The sequence below is a fragment of the Arctopsyche grandis genome, chromosome 2 (assembly GCF_051622035.1).
Source record: "Arctopsyche grandis isolate Sample6627 chromosome 2, ASM5162203v2, whole genome shotgun sequence".
NCBI lineage: Eukaryota > Metazoa > Arthropoda > Insecta > Trichoptera > Hydropsychidae > Arctopsyche > Arctopsyche grandis.
Window position 1 is genome coordinate 36,572,317 of NC_135356.1, and position 21,908 is coordinate 36,594,224.

Below are 21,908 nucleotides of genomic sequence, written 5' to 3' on the forward strand. Positions count from 1 at the left end.
CGAATCGCCGTTCAATATTGTTCTGAAAACATCTGTCTCCGTTGTAATGCTGTTCAATGTTATACCAAAAATTATCGGTGTAATAGATTAAAGTATAAAATATCACAATTCTACTATTATATTGCTGTCTATGTGTTACAGTAAATTAAAATATATCTGTATTGATGTTCAATATTGTTTTCGATGTACTGCAGTAAAATACTATATATATATATATATATATCAATTTTAGGTTAGGTTTTCCGTTGCATTAATGCCAATGATTTAAATTTTTTTTGTTTTTATTTGACTATATTCAATATATATTTATATATAAAGGAAAAACATTGTATCCCATTTATAAACATCTTATGTATTTAGATACATATAATTATAATCATATTAGAAATCAGCGCATAAATGAGCATTACCAACATAAAGTTGAGCATAACAAGTGCATAATATTGAGCATAAAAAATGCATAATTTAATAATTTCTTCATTGTGCAATCATCGATTCCGCGTATACCACGTGCATAAATACATATACACATTGTAAGTATATTAATTAAATCCCGAGATGATATCACAAACTCTCTCAGTAGATGTAAATTATGTATGCCTTTTTGTTTAAATTAAGACCAATTATATGATATAATGAAAATTTTAAATTGATCGTTCCATCGTCGAGTTACACATATTTTTAAGAACCGTCCAAAATGAGTTTTTATTTTATATTATATATTTGCATATAAAAAAAAAACTTTTTTTTAGTTTTTAATATATATATATGTTTATGGAACGATTGGACGGTTAATTAGAATGTGTAAGGGTTAAATTTCGGTTTGGATATTTTATCAGAAATTAATTGTGATTCCTCGATCTAAAAATTTATGCAAAAATTAAGTACCCACATACATATATACAATATATATAGATATGTATATTAATTATAATTTTTTTAGTGCTTTTAACAATTTTTTTGTTGTATTTGTTTTTATATAGCTTATTAGTTACCGTGCACACTTTGGCTTATGTTTATTATGTATGTGTTCTTATTATTGTGTATTTCGAACGAACCTACATCTGACGACGAGCTTGGGCTTGTATCGTCGACAATGCCAATGTAACAAATGGTTTCGCATAAATGTTGTTGAATATATTCTATTTATGTATGAAATATCTAAAAAAATCTATGTAAAGATATTTACCGTTTACGTTGGAACGGTGCAGTCGTGCGATGCAGTTCATTACTGACAACAAGTCTTGCAATTCAATATAATTTTTATTTTTTTGTGTGCAATGGATGAAATTCCCCGACTATTTCCAACGTGACGTAATTTTTTGACTTAAGGTAAATCATAATTCAATGTACTGAATATTTTTAAATTAAAAAAATATTTATGTTTTTGACTTGTTTGTTTTCCCATTTTCAATTTTTATTTTACACCCAATAAAAAAAACCCACTACTCATAATATCTATGATTCACATTTAATTAGTGCTAACAAGCTTCTATAAACGAAAAATATACACAATGATATTCATTTTAAACTAACCGAGCGTTGCTCCGGTGGATAAAAAACTTTAAGGGCTCTGAACCTTTTTAAAACACCATTGATGCTTCTACATATATTGAAATATGTAGATTTGTATCGCAAACACATGTTTGTAGCGTTGAAAGTTGATAGTAGATTAAAGATCTGCACAGCTTCGACTCTTACCAAAACATCTAAAGTCTAGTGTTATTATGTACTATTAAATTTGATGTTCCTTAGTCGAAAACTGGATTTGTATAATGAAGTTACATACACATTAACATTCATTGTTATATATGAACATATGTACCTATGGCAAACCAATGATGTTATTCTTTAGAGCAGTGGCTTCCAAAGTTATTGAGAATCTGATCTCTGTGCCTCTCCTACCCCTCCTTTATTTCATAAAACAATACAAACACATTTTTAAATGATAAAATTATATTAATACAAAAAATACACATAATTGACAGAACAATAAAAAGCCTTGACTAAAATTAGTTTTTTTTTTATTAATGTATGTTCTTGTTTATCAACTGAATAGGCAAGTTAAGTTATCGTTCCTAAACAAAAACGGCTATTCATCAGGGCCAGTCTGAGCTGTTTGCACCCCCACCCCCTCTCCTTGTAAATATATACAATAAGTTTTCGTACGAAATATGGCAAAAAATAAAGAAGAACAAAAAAAAACTAGAATCCAGTATTGGAATCTCTCTGACTGTACTTAAGAGGGCTGTACACCAGCGCCTTGTCCATACAAACGTATTAGACTTCTCCCTTCCTCAATTATGGCACTAGAGAAATTATTTTGTAATATGCTATGGGTATCCACCATTGGGATGCATCTATCGTTTTATTTTTTAGATTAGTTATTTTTTATAGGAGCTAGGAGTCGCCAAATTTAGCTGATCTTCACGTTCTGTCGGCGTCTGGGTGTGAACTGACGTGTGCGGATCAACGAAATTATATCGACGATTCACTTAACAACGGTCAAATCCCGCTTTTTCCAATTCTTCAGTCAGTGTTTTTTTACTGCAATCAGTCAGTTGAAATACTGTTGAAGAATCCCTGTTAATAATGTATGTACATGTTAATAATGCACAGTGATTATGACCTTTGCGCACATATTATTGATTTTTTTCGTCTCTGTCAAACATTGCACCAGACGCTTTCCTATATCTATATTCGATATAGGATTCTATCCTACACATATCGAATACAATACTATATGGAAAATGAAAATATATGAAATATTAGACGAATTAAGAGGGCTGGACACCAGCGCATTGTCCATACAAACGTATTACACTTCTCCCTTCTTCAATTATGGCACTAGAGAAACATCTATAAAATCGGCTTGTAGGAATCTCGTCGTCGTCATCGTCATCGAAACCTTCGAGAATATTCCGCAACAACAAAATACATCGAGCGGAACAGCATCAAGCATTCCAGAAAATACTACGCCTCGACGAAAGCAAATTCCTCTTGTACGCATCAACAACTAAAAGCTCGTACGACCACTTTCATCAAGCATTCCAGAAAATACTACGCCTCGACGAAAGCAAATTCCTCTTGTACGCATCAACAACTAAATGCTCGTACGCATCAATAACCACTTCCATCAAGCGTTCCAGAAAATTCTACGCCTCGACAAAAGTGCATTCCTTTCTTACGCATCAACAAACCACCACCATCGGTCAGGCGATTCCAGAAACCATATAAAAGGAGGTACAACACAGCACCAGACCAGTCGACCCAGAGCAGCAAGCGTCGACACACAGCAGCAGACCAGTCAACATCCAGCTCCTGACCAGCCACCACTTCACTACGCGGACTTGGAAGAACAACCAGCCAGCAACACACTGCCGTATCCAGCGACTTGCCGAACATAGCTGAACGCCGAGCCAGCGACACTCTACCATATCCAGCGACTTGCCGAACATAGCTGAATGCCGAGCCAGCGACACTCTACCATATCCAGAGACCGCTGAACGACAAACTTTTGCCAACAATTAATCATACTTGTGTATACGTGTTACTACCAAATAAATACCATATTCAACATAGCTGTATTTAATACCGAACACAGACGAACCTGTCTATAATACATGGCGGACTGGTGGTGAAGAAGACCTTCACAACAAGACTAGATCCCCATAGGCTCTTTTTTACACCCACGAAAAGAGTCCAGCGTGATTATTTAACGGTCGATTTAAAAAAAAATACGCGCATAGTTGCATAGAAAATATCTTTCTCATACCGATGATGAAATTTTTTTAAAAATTGGTCCAGTTTCGGAGGAGAAAATAGGAAAATACGAAACCTCGATTTTGTCGATTTAAAATACGTTTTATATGCTCGAAGCGCAACTGTCGCATTCACTCAATATATACATTCACTCAATATATATATCGAAGAAAGGAACGGCAACAAAATTAAGGTTTCAGGTGTACAGATTACTTAAAAATAACAGAACCAAACAATTTTCTCGTTCAGCCTTTTAATCCTTGTTCTAATGGCCGCCTCTCGCATTGCACTTTTTGTCTATATTGATGATCCAACCCTGCACTTCATTATAATTTTCATCAAGAAAAAAAATAGCAACCTCTTCTCTGAGTTCAACACTTTTGCAATTGTGTACTTCAAACTATGTACATTACTAGTCCGTACCTCCCACATCCAAATTTACTTTGTATACACTAGTCAAAGCCTCCTACGGACTTGTACAAAGCAAATTTGGAAATCGCTGCTTAAGAGTATAAAAATGTATTTTACAAATTTTATTGAGCAGGTTTTAGATGTATTCAAAACAAGTATGTTAATATCGAAACTGTTTTAATGGTTAATAATTGTAAAAATCTTATATTGGATTCATTCTTTAATAGCACCAGAGTGACGCGTTTACTGTATACTACATTGGTGCGCAGTTTGCTTGAATCTGGCTCGGCCATATGGAGTCCTAATCATATAAGGTACACGCTAATGTTAGAGAGGGTGCAAACAAAATTTCTTCGCTATCTCTACATGAGAGAGTTTGGGCGCTATCCCTACTTATTTCCCAGTATGTTTGTCATGGGCTCCTTGGGCTTTGACTCCTTAGCTTCACGTAGAAACAATCATCTTGGTAAGCTTTTTCTAAAAATTCTAAGGGGTGAATGTCATCTTCCTGAAGTTCTGTGTAATCTTAAGCTTAGGGTATCTGAGAAACTGAGAGAATCTCGCTCCAGAACTCTATTCCTGCCTATTCAGGCCAGAACTAATGTGCTTGATGACTCACCCCTTTCAAGAGCCATTCGACTATTTAACCTGCTTTCTGGGAGCCTTGATGTTTTTACTGCATCATACAGTTCTGTCAGGCAGCATATTTTAAATGACTTCAAGCTACATACATATTTACACATGTTGTTTTCATTTTGTAATTTTATTATTTAGCATAATGTGTATGTATGTTGGTTTTATCTTTATTTATATATGTATGCTATTTTTTATTTTTATATATATGAGTAATGTATCTTTATTTATGTGTATTAATGTGTTTATGTGTATATGCATGTATAATGTTTGTATGTTTATGGATGTATGTAATGTATGTGTATATGTATATGTATGTATATGTGAATATATATATGTATAGGTGTGTATGTATGTATATGTATATATGTGTATTTTTATATTTATGTATGTATGTATGTGTATTTGTATATATATGGATGGTGTACATACATGTTTATATAATTGTCTTTGGCCAGGAAGGCGCATTGGGTTTACCTGTTAGGCCTTCTTGGTGTAAATTAAATAAAAAATAAAAAAAATAAATAAATTCGAAATACGCCGTTCTAATTAAAAAAAACACTTCAATAGTGTCATCTGCCAAAAGTAATTTATTTTTATGAGTGGCAGTCGATGTTTCGGCCAGCAAAGATGTATCAAAATTACTGCTGAATCAATTGGGCTTTTAAAAATTAAAAATTTTGTTCATTTTGACAATCTAAATTGAGTTACGAGGCTGCATACAACAAACATCGAGCTCTGTATAGTTAGAGATAAAGAAAGAAACGAACTCAGTATGTGGTAAATGTTACAAAAAGCAAAAAGCTTACATATTTTATTGAACGTTCACAATATAAATATTTTGGCACAGTATTTACAATAGTGATGAAGCTAAAACATTCTTATATATTATTGTTGCGTTTATTTTTTCAGTCTTCTTGTGCTGATAGAAATATCTTTTGACAAGTCTTTGTAAACGAGCCTGAAAAAATACATATAGATGTGTTAATAGAATATTTAAAAAAAATATGTATACAAAGGGTAACCGAAATTTTGATTTTTAAAATAGTTTGTTCAATAAAACACACCCTCAAAAGTATTAGATGTATGTAATATCCTTGTCCTTAAATTTTATTTAGTTTTCAAGACAGTTCTGAAATTCTACTAACTTCAATGTCTTTAGTGCTTCTGCCGGGGGGTTTTTTTTTTTGAGAGGTTAGAAAACTGTTCTAATGATCCAAAAAGATTATGAGGACAAACACTATAAAATTGGTTGGAAACTCTTCAGTTTTCCATGACTCAAAAAAACAAAACATAGTAGATTTTATGTTTTATAAGGTGAAGACCAATATATTGGTTAAGATCATTCTTTTTTAATGTCAAAAAGGCTGCTTTCAAAGTTCACTCCTTCTGAATAAATAGTCAACAGTTTAATTTCGAAGCTTTGAAGCAGTTGCACATTTCTGTGCGAAGAAAAAGTCCAAAAAAGTCAGCCAATTTCTGCACCATGGCAATGCACACTATATTTGAGAGTACAACGTTTTTTGATAAAAAACAAAACAGAATGTCCCTTGTTTTTCATACTTCTTGTCGGCTTGATCTGAAACCATTTGACTTTTTCAGTTTCTTTGAATAAAAAGGTAGCTAAAAGTAAAACGTTTTTTAGATGCCGAAGAGCAGCATTAAATAGCACAAAGTTGAAAAATTGCAGGACTGTTACAGAAAGATATTCTAATTATCAAAATAATTGGTCTAATGGACTCTTCTGAGGGTGATTTAAGTTATGATTGTAAAACTAAAATTCCGGCTACTATCGAGTGTCCCCTCATACTCTCCGTGCTGTTGCTTACATGATATTTTAGTTAATATTGGATGTGTATGTTTAATACACAGCATGAAGATAGGTGTTCCGGCGAGAGTGATCAGTGCACCAACGCCGACTTCCATCGGAGCCTGGATACAAGGCACGATTAGCAGCAGAACGCACACTCCGACAAAAACTATCGGAATCCACAGCGGCACCTGTGACGACATCCATCATGAGAAATGATTCAAATGTAATTGGAAATTTTATGTGAAATATGCATACCTTGATAGGTCTTTCTAATTCTGGTCTTTTGTAACGCAGCCATAGAACGGCAGCCGCGCTCAGTGTCGTGAAAAACGATTCGACCACGGTACAGTATGTGATCAGAGCGTAGACGTCTCCGCTTATCAGCATCAGGAGTGACATGAGCATCTGAAAATAAATTAACACTTGTTCAACTATAAATTGGATAAGTATCTAATACGTATAATAGCTACATATTTAGCCTCAATTTAACGTTAGCTTTCAAATAAATGACATTTACAATGAATTGACTTGACATATTCTATATTGTTGCGTGGACGTGAAGTGGGGGGCTTCCAGAATCGGAGAGAAATACTCAGGAGGGTTGTAGAAGGTGTTTATTCGTGTGCTCTCGTCGTCGCTCCAGGTCAGAATGGTTTCCAGGCTGAGAGCGCCCCATATTTATACCCGTTGGGCACAACGGTTCCCGGAAAGGTTGCTCGAAAGCGGTACCCACACGGGAAAATTTGGCTATTGTCGCAACCCACTATGGACAACTCGCCACTGCGATACCCACTGACTCTCGTATGCGCAGGTAGCAAATTTGACTGAAATACTATTGTCCCAATCGCCCATCCCCACCTATCGCCGTATACACAGCATTGAAAGTTCAACTGAAATACTTTTCGCACTCGCCGAAATTTTTCCCTAAGGCATACATATATGAACACGTGAATTTTTGTTTGTTTTCTCGTCACTAGTTTGTGTGGTTTATAGTTAGCCGAGTATTTTTATGGTAGGATACTATAATACTAACATATGTACTTACTACTTTTTTATATTTTTTATTTGATTTTACATTCTAGTTGATTTTCAATTTTGTATTTTAAACAACAATTAGCGGTGAAATTAATATCAGCCAAATATCATCGTATCGTGTCCAGTGGCTCGGCATTTGGGGTGTCTGGAAGTAACCAGACTGATTAAAATATATTACATTGGAATTCGATTATTTTTGTTTTTTCTTGTTGATTTTTCAGTGTTGCATTTTTTTTATACCTGCTATGACCGATAATTGTTCATCGTACGGCGGCCCATTTTTTTTTGTTTGCAAAAGCTTATCTCAAGACATCTTTAAGGATGCAAACACAAACTTTATTTTAATTGAAATATGAATGTGCTTTTAATGAATGAAGAATTAGCTGAACCCGGCATTAGGGATCCCAATCGAATATTCGAATATTCGAGTATTCGAATTATTCGTCTGATTATTCAGCCATTCGTTATTCGAATATTTCATCAACTGTTCGAATATGATTCGTGTGTATATTTTTTTATAAAATAAATACACAAAATCAATATGAAAAGACGATTATGAAGAAAATTAAATATGTAATGGAGATAATTGTGATGAAAATGAAGATAATGAGGAAGATGAAATGTCTACATGAGAAGAAATGGATTTTTATTTAATAAATACAGAAATGTTTAAAAAAAATCACTTTTTTCGATCGATAATAATCTCTACGAAATTTTAGAAAACATCAGAAAAATAAACCGAATATTTAAGAAGTCACCGGCGAAATATACATTTTTAGAAAAAATCATAATGAAAAAAGAAAATAAAAAATTGAAATTATTATTGGATGTAAAATCGAGGTGGAATTCAATGGCAACTATGATAAGACGATTTATTCAAGTTTACGAAAGTGTAAACATAGCACTAAAATAATATAATTTCAATACTGTTTCTAAGAATGAAATTGATATTTTGAAAATTTTAATTGATGTTCATACTTCCGTTGAAACCACAATCAAAGAATTAAACAAGAATAGTGCATATTTAATAACAGCAGAAGGAATTTATAAATTTTTATGTTATCTTTTATGTGTGCATTTTAGTTTTATGTTTTTTTTAATTTTCTTAAAATTATGTATTAATTGTAATATATATAAATATAATGTAATTTATGATGAGTAAATATGTAATTACCTTTTTTTTAATTTTCAAATATATTCGAATATTCGAATAGCTCTTGATTTACTATTCAATATTCGAATATTTGAAGTCGACGAATATTTGGGATCCCTACCCGGCATACGTTATAAAGTTATAATGCCAATTATAAAAATAAATTACAAATAAATTAATCACACAAGTAAGCCTGAACGTCGGCGGACGAAAATACTAAAAATAATGGAAACATTGGAACAATCATTGTTATGGTTTTTGATAGACTTTGGACATTTTGATAGATTTTGAACCAAATTTTGCTTCGAAAATTTTCAAATAATAAAATGTATACATTCAAGTCCTAAGTTTATAATTTTAAAAGCATCACCCGAGTTTATTATCATTTGCCAATAGCCCTTAAATATACTATGTACTTCAACTTTGGTTATTTCACACTATGGTAGTGTGAAAAAGCACATTCATATTTCAATTAAAATAAAGTTTGTGTTTGCATCCTTAAAGATCTGTCTTGAGATAAGCTTTTGCAAACAAAAAAAAATGGGCCGCCGTACGATGAACAGTTATCGGTCATAGCAGGTATAAAAAAATGCACCACTGAGAAATCAACAAGAAAAAACAAAAATAATCGAATTCCAATGTAATATATTTTAATCAGTCTGGTTACTTCCAGACACCCCAAATGCCGAGCCACTGGACACGATACGATGATATTTGGCTGATATTAATTTCACCGCTAATTGTTGTTTAAAATACAAAATTGAAAATCAACTAGAATGTAAAATCGAATAAAAAATATAAAAAAGTAGTAAGTACATATGTTAGTATTATAGTATCCTACCATAAAAATACTCGGCTAACTATAAACCACACAAACTAGTGACGAGAAAACAAACAAAAATTCACGTGTTCATATATGTATGCTTTAGGGAAAAATTTCGGCGAGTGCGAAAAGTATTTCAGTTGAACTTTCAATGCTGTGTATACGGCGATAGGTGGGGATGGGCGATTGGGACAATAGTATTTCAGTCAAATTTGCTACCTGCGCATACGAGAGTCAGTGGGTATCGCAGTGGCGAGTTGTCCATAGTGGGTTGCGATAATAGCCAAATTTTCCCGTGTGGGTACCGCTTTCGAGCAACCTCTCCGGTCACCGGGCACAACACACATACATACATACACATGTAAACTATTGGTCGATGAGTGGGGCGATCCCATTGGCCGTTGCATACTTCCTGGCCAGAAACATTGTACATTTGATACAAATATTATTAGTATTGTTTCGTATACTAAAATAAGAGGTTAGTAAAGAGCCGCCGGCTAAGGACAATCGGATTAAGTCAAGGCGTCAAGGCCGTGCGACCGTGATTATTGGTTTCGAGGATTAAGTGCTGTCGGCTAAACAATGATTGCAGTTCTCAGAAGTGACCCATACCGTGGGACCGAATGTCGTGGAAATACATATCCGAATATGTGACTATAACAATAGGTAAACAGATTAGACGTCAAAGATGTCCTGAGACATCTACCCTTTAAAAGGCGGTACTTAGGCGATATCAGGTCATTCTGGACTGAGCACTGCCAGTGCGTGTATCTCCTTAATCATCAATAAATGCTGTGAGACGACTTGGGCCTTTTACTTGGATCCTCCACCCACCCCTACGCAACAGTATTATACAAAGTACATAAATACATATCTATGGTCAAATTTGTAAATTTGCAGCATTTTATACAATTCAGCGAAACTCGAGATTTTGAGAGAAAATGGGTAAGGTTGCCAATTTGTTGGAACCGTTTCAATAAAAATCAGATAAATTGGCAAACTCTGATAGGAAACGATCCACCTGGAGTCACAAATCCAAGGTCTGGCCAGCAAAAACCCGTGGGATTTGAACCTGTTACCACTCTGTTCAAAGCATTATATGCTAACCAATAGTCTATTCTGCTGGTTATGTATTATATTTCATACCACGTTTACTTTTATAATAGTATTTAAATGTATTATTAAATTCATATTTAAATTAATACATTAAAAACTGGAAAACAAAAGTTGACATTGAATACATACATACATACATAGATTGAATAAAATCTTTAGTGTTTCGCAATTGTTAATTCGCATCAATAATCTGTTCTCAATAATCTAAACATTTTTGCAAGAGGGGCTGCAAATTGCAGTTTTGGCTGTCATTAATGAAATATTTGCAAGATGGGACGATAACAGGGATGATTTAATGTCGGAACAGTCGACCTTCCTGGTTGAATTTAGTGATTATTGTTCATCAAAGAAAAGTTGTTTGGCAGGTGCATTTGCATCCTAGTAAACGGAGACAATATTTAACGAATTTACCAATATTTTTCTAGGAGACATCATTTTCATCAACGGCTTTTAGTATTTCAACCCATACATTCAATGAAATAGTTCTATTATGTACATAGAAGATTCGTATTGGTAAAATCAGTATGAATGATCACCTTAAATTAAACTCAACAATTCAAAGGAAATGAGACTAGTATGATTTTGTCTTCTCACTGTCGTAGGAAAGCTTACTAAATTGTATTAAAGCAATTGAAACTTACCAAAAACACTAATGAAGGCAGCGGAGTCAAACATTTAATGTTCAAGTGGCTTAGCAGTGCTGGCATGTGACCGTTTCTTGCACCAGCGAAGCACATTCTCGAAGATGTCATAATGTGAACACTGAGTCCGCCGAGGGCTGCAATGGCGACGAGCACCGGCATGAACCACGACAACCAACCCATAGATTTTTGAGCGAACATCTGTAAAATCAATCCCGAAATTAATTTCAGAATGTGATTCTGACATTATCTTAGTGGAGACGTGAAGCTTACAACGGCTATGGCTGGTGAAGCGAGCACTCCTTGCGGTCCCAGGACTGCCAAGTAGGCCACATTTGCCAATACGTATATCGTTGTCACCAGCGGCAGTGAAATATAAATCGCTCGGGGCAAATTGACGAATGGATCTTGAAGTTCTTCCGTCATGAAGTTCAAGTAACTCCTGAAATATCGTCGAAAATGTTTGTAAAATGGTTAATGTTTTCATGTAAGACGATTGATTCTGTAGAGCTTACCAGCCGGAGTATGAGAATATTCCGGAATAGAATCCCACCGACCATTTGCTTATGTCGGTAGTCGTGCCTTCCCATCCACTATCGAAATTTTCTAGGCCATCTTTTAAATTAAAATGTTTTATTGTTTTAGTGCGAAAACTCATCTATAGTAGTGATTCCCAATCTTTCTTAGCAACCCAATGTATGTACATATATTAAAAATGTTGGAAAACTTATGTGAATGTATCCGGGTAAGCATTTTACCACGACAAAACCACTTTACTTCCATATGCAGGAATTAAGTATTAAAAGCTAGCTAAGGCGGGAGAGGCGCTCACCTCAGGGCCACCGATTAGACGGGGGCCCCATAGGAGCCCTAACATTTTTGATGAACTATTATTGGTATAGTTTTTCTATATCATGAAAGTTGAATTTATTTTAGGTTGTGGCTATTTGCAGGTACTATATCTGCAAATTATTGGCCATTTGCAGGTACTATATCTGCGAATTATTGGCTATTTGCAGGTACTATATCTGCGACAGGTGCAAAGCCTTCTGCGCATGCGCGTGAACTGTTTGTTTTAAACCTTTTAAAAGGTTTAAAACAAAATTTTAACAGTAAACACGCTGACAGTGACAGTTCACGCGCATGCGCAGAAGGCTTTGCGCCTGTCGTAGATATAGTACCTGCAAATAACCAATAATTCGCAGATATAGTACCTGCAAATAGCCACAACCTTTATTTTAAGTTGTATTTTACTAAATGCATCACATTTTCGAGAAGCTCTATATTTGCACTTATTTATAGAAGGAATTTCAGCATCCCGGCCAATGCCGAGGTGCTGGCCCTGATGGGAAATCAGGCTGAAGTACTCAAAAATGTAAAAAGGCGCAAATTGGAGTACCTTGGACATGTGATGCGGAACCAATAATACGATCTCCTGCACCTAATAATCCAGAGAAAAATCTTGGCAGGCGGAAAACACTTGGTTAAAGAATCTTTGGCAGTGGTACGGCTTCAGCACCGGAGCACTATTACAGAGTACGGATGGGAAGTCTAGTTGCCGAAGTTCTGGGAGGACAAGGTACACGAAGAAGAAGAAAGCCTTGCATTTGGAGTGCAAATAATGTTCTACTTCTATTGTGACAATAATAAAAGTCAATGGCGCATGTAATAAAATAATAAAATAATAAAAGTTAATGGTTTCCAAAACTGCATTATGCACGACTTTCGTCTTCATTTTTAATTTCGTCCTTACCTACCCCAGGGTATAAGCTTACTACCGATTGGGAATCACTGATATATGAAATTTTTAATACCTTTGGCCATCCAAATGATACCCGCAATTATTATGAGGGCGAGAGCAGATATTTTCGTGAACATGAACACATTCTGCATCTTTGTTGTGAACCGTACATCATAAGCATTGATAAAGGTCAAAATACCTGTAATTATGAAAATTAAAAATATATATAAACATGTGTTTTATATGGTAAGAGAAATATCTCGCTAATTGGCCATTTACATTTCAAAGTAAAAAATAATAAAAACATGTAATAACAATATCGCAATAGTACTGTTACGTACACTCGGATTAGGCCGAGCAAGTGCAATCGGATTAGGCCGAGTAGCATCCCAGAGACTATGTGACCGTTATAATTGGTTTCGTGTCTCCATGGCTCGAACTCTCTCATACAGCTCCCGAGGATGGCTTCGCTGTAGATTCTCTTCCTTCGCTGGTGACTTTGTTCCACGGCCCATCTTGGATCCCACTTCTGACACCAGTGTTGCGTAGGGGTGGGTGGAGGATCCAAGTAAAAGGCCAAAGTCGTGTCGCAGCATTTATTGGTGATTAAGAAGATACACGCACTGGCAGTGCTCCGTCCAGAATGTCTTGATATCGCCTAAGTTCCGCCTTATAAGGGGCAGGTCTCTCAGGGCATCTTCGACGTCAGATTTGTTTACCTATTGTTATGGTCACGTACTAGATGTGCCATGGAAGTCGGTCCCACGCTACCGCTGTTAGTTCTAAGAACTCCACGAGATTGCGACCGAGTAACGCTATCGCCGCTAAGTGCATTCGGGGGAGATAATCCTCGAAACCAATTATAACGGTCACACAGTCTCTGGGATGCTACTACGCCTAATCCGAGTGTACGTAACAGTACTGAAAACGTTTTGTCTACTCGATGATGCTTCTATTTACTACTAACTGATAGTATTATTCATAGTTTGTTTGTTATTGGTCGATTGAAGTTGTTTTAATTTAAATGGCTATACACTAGCCAACAATTGTATTGATTCTATTATGAAAATTCACAATTGGAAGATTTTTACAGTAATTTTATTTAAGCTGTATATGTACATATACGTGTTCAAATCCCATTGGTTTCTGCTGGTCAGACCTTGGATTTGTGACTCCAGGTAACAAATCCACACCTTTTTGGTCACAAATCCACACCGGATTTGTGACCTGGAGTCACAAATCCACGATTTTCATTGAAACGGTTCCAGCAAATTGGCAACCTTACCCATTTTCTCGCAAAATCTCAAGTTTTCAGCAATATCGAATGTCGCTGAATTGTTTAAAATGTTGCAAATTTACAAATTTGACCATTTATATTAATTCATATGTATTTACTGAATGTCGCTACATTCAGTAATGTAGAGGATGACGTGGAAATTTAGATGAGTAGTTAAATTAATACAATATGAATCGAATATAAATGACGAAGTTTATATAGGATTGGCAGGAATGAAAGCTTTAAACCGGCAGTCGATGTGAAAAGCAAGCAACGATGATTCATATCAGTCTACTATCAATAATTGCCGCTTTAACAATTGTGCCTAAAGAATATAAAATGTACATATATAATATGCATGAATTATTAATGTCGCTAGAAGAATGGAAATGGAAGAAAATTGGTCCGATAGCGTGTAAAAGGACGCAAAGGTCAAAATTAAAATGGGTGGACAAATTGAGGAAAATGTGTGGCGAGTGTTGCTCCAAACAGCGAAGAATGGAAGTGTATTGGTGTGGCTTTCATTCAGACAGGAAAATATGATGATAATATGTCAAAGACACTTTAATTTGAACTCTTTAAATGATCGGTGCTCTTCTAATAAACTGATTTTAAATATAAAAAAATGTTCTGTTGTCAGGTTCAGTAGATCAAATTGTAAAATTATATATAATTATAATATAAGTAACGAAATATTACCGATAACATCGCAAATCAAAGATCTGGGAGTTGTTTTTGATGAAAAATTAAAATTAAATTCTCATACAAATTATATTACAAAAAATGCCATCAAATCCTAAGAAGAAACTCTACTCACTTTAAAAATGTAAATACAGTAAAAAGGAGATATGCAAAAATGTTATATACTGCTTTAGTTAGAAACCAATTAGAATACAATTCTACCATTTGGTCTACTTATTCAGTGAAGCATATTAACTTAATAGAGTCTGTGCAAATGAAGTTTATAAGATTCATTAAATTGAAATTTTTTAGTAACATTATAATTGACAAAGAAATTTATTTACTGAAATTGTATGATATGTAGAAGAAAAATTAAAGATATTTTAAGTCTGTATGGTATTCTTAATGGCATCATCGACTGCTCTGAATCGGTGAGCTTAATGAGATTCCATGTACCGGGCAGATCAATTAGATGTAACCATCTTCTTGATATGCCCCCTGTTTACCACCAATTATTGATTGAACTCAGCTATGTCAAGATTGCACAGACTGGGTAATTAGTTGTGCTTGTGTGACTTATTTAGCCCTTTGAGTGCTGACGTCTTTTCCGATGAAAGCCCACCACGTTGAAAGCTTCGCCAACATTTCCAACTAGAATTATTTAGAAATCCAATAGAAAGCAGGTATAAAAATTGTAGCTAATCCAAACAAATCCTAGATAACTACCGCTGAGGATTTCGAGTTTTGTATAGGTGTGTTTAGACTCTCTAATATATCTTGCAACAATATAAAATAAACAAAATAAGTCCAAATAAGTATTTTTCCAAAACTAGTTACATCTTCTTCATTGTTGTTAAAATGTAATGCTCACAATCTGAATGCCAAGACACAATCTACATAAAATACTGAGCAGGTAGGGATTTCCATCGAGAAATTCTGCAATGTTTATAAATTCAGAAATTCCGTTGTTAACCAGTCTTTATAAACATTGAAACGGATTACACGACCCATGTTCAATGCATTTTTTTTCAATAATACCTTGAAAGGCTTAGCGGGTAGTATTCTTGTTTATTTTTTACATACTAAAAAAACAACACCCATCGGCGTATTTCAAGTCCATGCACTTGTTGGCAAAACGCCAATCGGCGTTGGTCAGCATTCAAAGGGTTAATTAGTCTGATTGTCTGGCTTTTTTCTCGAAATTGCCAGACATTATGATTTTGACCCCCCTTAAAGGTTTTCATCCCCTAAATTACAATTGGAACTAATACATTATTAGGTGTGATGAAGAAGTACATGAAATGAAATTTTCAGGGGAATGGCATGGACTTGTTGGCAGAAGGCCGATCGAACTTGGTCAGCATTCAAAGGGTTAAACATATTGTAGTTTATTTTTATTTTATTGTATTTTTTTTCTTTTTTCATTTCTTTATGTAAAATGGTCATTTTTTTAAATTGTATAAATAAATAAATAATATAACTGTGAAATTATAGGATAAACAGTGCTAAAATGAGAAAAATCGTTCGCCTCACGAATTTTCCTTACATATGTACATATGTTAAAAACATAACATTATATCTTAAGGTAAATACATAGCGCAATAGCCTCGCCAATTCGCAACAATGTTTAGAAAACAATACAGTTCGCTAATGTGCAAACTAAATATTTACATACATACATATTGTTAGGGCTGCTATGAGCCGTTGTGCCCCATCAGGAACCATGCACGTGGGAAATAAAGGTTGCAGAACATAATTTGCAAACGTCAAACTCATAATGGCATTCGTTGTAGGTCTGAAAGCAGCAATATTCGACAAGATTAAACCATCAAGATGTACATAAAGCAGTTCCCGATGAAATCAATACTCACACAAAAACAATATTTGCATCCCACAGGTATAGGAATGCGGGCAAAGGCCCGAACGCTTGATGTATGTAATGATAGTCGCCTCCGCTTTGTGCCAGTGTTGTTCCTGTACAATTTGAAACACATGTATGTGTATATGAATTGATTATTTCAGTCGACTTAGATGTAATGTATTTCAGGAGTTGTTCAATTACCGAGTTCTGCATAGCAGAGTGCCCCGAGAGTGGCTAATCCTCCGCAGGCCGTCCACACTGCTAGGGCTCCCCACACTGATCCGACTTGTTGCAGGACACCTTTCGGTGATATGAATATTCCAGAGCCGAATATTATTCCTAAAATTATAGCTACACCTTCGAGCAGCCCCAGCTGCTTCTTCATCCGTATCCTTTCTTCCGACATTTTCAGCCTGCAGAAAATATTTAAAAGACAATTTTAAATTCGTGCATTGAAGAAAGTCAAAAACTCTCTTTCAAAAGTGATAATAATTATTTTGAATCTTATTTTACACATGAGATAATTCAAAAATGTAAAATGTATATTAATATGAAGTAATGATTTTCATAAAGGTTCTATAGACAAATATTATTATGAGAATATAGTTGATAATAAATTGACACTGTTCACAATATAATTTGTAGATAATAATTTGTATATATTTATTATATACTAGTGTTGTGGCTGATGAAATATCATCGCATGGGCTATGGCATATTAAGCAATAATTATTCATAATAGTCATTTCATAATTACAGGTTATTTTTTTCAAATACTATATTTAATTGTTTCATATGAAAAAAATGGTAAAACGTACCTATATATAAACAATATACATAAAAAACCAAAAGACAAATGAATTAATTAAATAAATTTTCAATAGATGGTGGTAAATGCTCAGAGATTTATTGCCCTAGAGGAAACATTGGTAGCAAACTGTATATATTATATATAGAAGTTTTTTGTTGATCTGTTATAATGTATGTATTATATTCGTACGTTTTGTTAGCAGTGTTTTAGCTGTGACGTACATACATACATATGTGGCACCCAAAAACTCCATCAAAACACGCGAAATATCGTCCTAACGAGAACTCTAGTGCCAGATATTCCGTATTCGCGATTTTTGTAGCAATTTGCACAAAAATGCGTTTACCGTAAAAACCATTAAGTTTGATTACAGAAATCATTAAATTTTGCTGAAACAATTATAAAACTCAGTGTTGAACAATTGTGGGTATTTTTTTTTTAAATTGAAATGCATACGTTACACATTCATTTTGAAAAGTAAAATTAAGAACTAATTCAACAAATAAACTTTTTATAACAACATGTATGAAATGGTTCAAAAGAAAACCTATTCAAATTCATACATCTATGGAGAAATTTTAGATATTTGTTGGATTATAAACAGAATACTTATATAAAGACATAGTATGAAAATTTTATAAAGATATTGCATTTTTACATATCGAAATTACGTGGTACATATTGGTGACCGGAGAACCGTACATATTGTGTCATATATTTCAAAAATGGTTTCTATAACCTGTAAATATGTAAATGAACATGTATGTATTTTTATTTTTTATTTTATTTATTGAAAAATCAACAGACAACAGGATGTAGATATGTATAAAAAACAAATAGTAAATATATAATATATGTAACATCCGAGTCCAATAACAGATTTTTACAAAGATTATAAAAAAAATGAAAAAGATAAATATAAGGAAAACAAATGAAAAAGAAAAGAATAAAGGCTATAACATGACAAAATAGAACATTGCATAGTTAAACTATAATATTAAAATATTGGAAAAAGGGGTTCGGTGATTACTGGTCACAAATTACTCGTCACAAAGTCACTAAAATCTCTATAACGGAACATCTGGCAGCCGAAAAGTCCATCATACTAACGATAACTATCATAGTAACGAGAACTTGAGTGCCAAATATTGTGTATTCGCGATTTTCATGGCAAAAATTGTCTTTGTGACCATACCAATGTGACGAATAGTCCAATTACCGGAAAAAGGTTAAACATAAAATAGAATATAAGAAGAAATTGAAATTTACAAATATAAAATAAATGAAAAGGAAAATAATAAAAGCTATAACATGATTAAATAGCACATTACATAACTAAACTAAAGTATAAAAATATTGGAAATATTGGAAAAAGGTTATAAAATAGAATAGGAGAAGAAATGAATCAATCGGTCAAGAATCTCTTGATGTTAGACCTGAATTGATGTAGGGAAATACCAAATAGATCGACCTCATTCAGCTCTCCGTTAAACATTCAGTAAATCAGAACAATCAAGGAAACCATTTATGAGCTTAAAGAAGAATATAGCATCAGTATGTCGTCGCCTGACAGAAAGATTGTTAAAAGATAGGATTTTTAAAATATCGGAAACAGTAGAATGGGTATAGGTAGGAAAAAGGTAGCGTAAGGATATAATAAATTTAAGTTGAACTTTCTCAATACAATTAATATCGGATAAATAAAAAGGTGACCAGATAATTGAGGAAAATTCAAGGTGAGACCTTCAAAGGAAAAATAAAGTAATTTACGTACATAAGGATCATTAAATGTATGTATGTACACTACCGTCCATATGTTTAGGACCAAAGTGTTTTTGGAGCATATTTTACACAATTTTGGACCAATTTAAAAAATATAAACTCAGTTATGTTCAAAAAATACGCATTGTTCAAAAAATACTGGTTCGTCTAGTTCTATTGGGCTTAAATCGGGGGATTGAGGAGGCCAGTTCATGATTTTTAAATTATTTTTTTCTTCTTCTTATCGTAAGAAGTCCATTTTAAGAAGATTTATGTTTTGGGTCATTATCTTGTTGGAATATAAAATCATGCCCACATAAGTTCCGGCCGCACGGCAAAACTTGTTCTTTTAAAATTTTCAAATACCCTTCTTTTTTTAAAATTCCATAAATTTTGATTAAATTCCCAATTTCAGCTCTTGAGAAACATCCCCATATCATTATGGATCCACCACCATGCTTGATTTTTGGCAGCACACAGTCTGGCATCATTTTTTCTTGGGGAGTGCGCCGGACGTAAACTCGTCCTTTCGAACCGAGCAATTCAAACTTCGATTCATCGGACCAAATCACTTTTAACCAATCTTCAATTGACCAATTACGATGCTGAAGAGCCCAAGCTAGTCTTTTCGCTTTATTATTTCTCCTTAATAATGGTTTTCTTACTGCTATGCGCCCTCCAAGCTTCGCTTCCATCAGCCGATGTTTAACCGTTCTATCTCAGAGGCGATTTCTGGTGCCGTTATCCTTCTATTTCGCTTGGTTAATAATATAATTTGTTGATCCAATGCTTGTGTTGTGATTCTGGGACGTCCTGATTTTGATAAATCCATAATGTTGTTAGAATTTTGGAATTCTTTTATCGTCTGTTGTACTGCAGTCTTCGAAATATTCAGATTTTCGGCGATATATCGTTGGGTTTTTTGCTGTTTGTAAAGAGAAATAATGGCTCCTCGAGTTTCCATGGTGAGACTTTTATTTTTTCCCATATTTCTTCAAAAATTTTTGTCCTCTTTATGTATTATAAATTTTTCGCTAATACGACTTCAAAGTCTGACTGATCAGATTAAACTGAACCAAATTCATTTAGGGTTTATTATTTTGAACTGTTTCGATGTCATATCAGCAGGATAAAATAACAAAAAAAGTTCGTAACATAAACTGCGTATAGTAGAGTTGTCGAATTGCAACATGTGTCGATTCGTCACGCGGTGTCTTTGAGCCCATTTTGAACCCTTATATAAAAAACACAACAAACCAATGGGATAATCCCTGCTTTTTTTGCTCAAATTAAATCCAAGGGTGTAGGGAAAAAAATGATACCCATTTCTTTGAACTATTTTACGCTAAATTATTTTAATGGACATCGATTTATAGGTTTGGTCTTAAACGTATGGACGGTAGTGTAGATACATACACTAGCATACTTGGCATTTGACATCATATAAATTCATACGTATCGTGTTTCTTGTTCAATTCTTGGAACGAATATTAATAATTTCGAATTTTTGCCGAAGAAAATTACCCTCAACGTCATTACACAGTTACATACCTACAATTTTCCGGTTACTATACCAATTATTCAGTCCAATATGCTTGTACATTATTAATGTAATATATAATATTCTGTAATTGCACACTCGCCATCGTTTGACGTGTCTTCGTAAAGCATGGATATTTTAAACATAATTGCTATGAATGAGAATATTATGGAAATTTAATTATATATAATGCACATGTATAATAAGTGGTTTTAATAATTTCTTCGAGTTTTCATACCGCACTTCAGCTGAAATTTTGTCCAAGTCGTCTCACGTCCTCGATAACTCACCTAGTGGTGTCCGACTTGGGTCAGAAGTGATCTTTCCGCGAGGAGTTGTGACGCTGCAGCATCACGCAGAAGCTGAAGCACGCTGAAGAGTGTCACCTAACCTCACGTAGTTGGCGCGCACGCGCCCCGAAACCGAAGACCCTCAAATATTCAACACAACATTGGCCAAGCATCATATTCTTCAATTGGCAGACACAATCGATATGAAAGCATATACATACATTGTCCAAAAAAATAAATTTTTCTAATTATTCCGGTTAAAATTAATACATTCAATAAAAATTAAAGAATCATAGAAAGTGAAAGGAGTGCAATCGGTGTGCAGAATTATCATAGTATTTAGTGATTTATTGCATAATAAAAAATCAGAGAATCCTTACATACTTTCAAAATAAGGTGGTGAAAATTTGAAACAGTCTACCAAATGAACATTCTTGGTGATTTCCTACATAAAAATGGGTTGTAGTAATTATTATTATTTGGTTTTATTCATATTGTGTGTTTTTTTTTTCGCTTTTTATTTACTTTTATTTCCTCTAATTTCGATTCTTTTTTTTATT

General features: G+C 34.0%; 1 protein-coding gene across 2 annotated transcripts; it reads right to left on the bottom strand.

The window, feature by feature from the left end:
• Positions 1 to 5,577: 5,577 nt before the first annotated feature.
• Positions 5,578 to 21,511, bottom strand: gb (solute carrier family 7 member genderblind). Of its 2 annotated transcripts, none has more exons than XM_077446279.1 (11): positions 21,349 to 21,511; positions 17,148 to 17,359; positions 16,957 to 17,059; positions 16,765 to 16,880; positions 13,202 to 13,327; positions 11,903 to 12,002; positions 11,661 to 11,829; positions 11,388 to 11,588; positions 6,875 to 7,024; positions 6,636 to 6,807; positions 5,578 to 5,767 (listed from the first exon to the last, which is right to left on the bottom strand). In XM_077446279.1, the coding sequence occupies exons 2-11, from the start codon at positions 17,350 to 17,352 to the stop codon at positions 5,715 to 5,717; spliced, it is 1,395 nt and encodes a 464-aa protein (XP_077302405.1). In that variant the 5' UTR covers positions 17,353 to 17,359; positions 21,349 to 21,511; the 3' UTR covers positions 5,578 to 5,714. The 2 variants fall into 2 exon arrangements, with proteins under 2 accessions (XP_077302405.1, XP_077302406.1); XM_077446280.1 differs by having other exon boundaries at positions 5,582 to 5,767; positions 21,297 to 21,482.
• Positions 21,512 to 21,908: the final 397 nt, after the last annotated feature.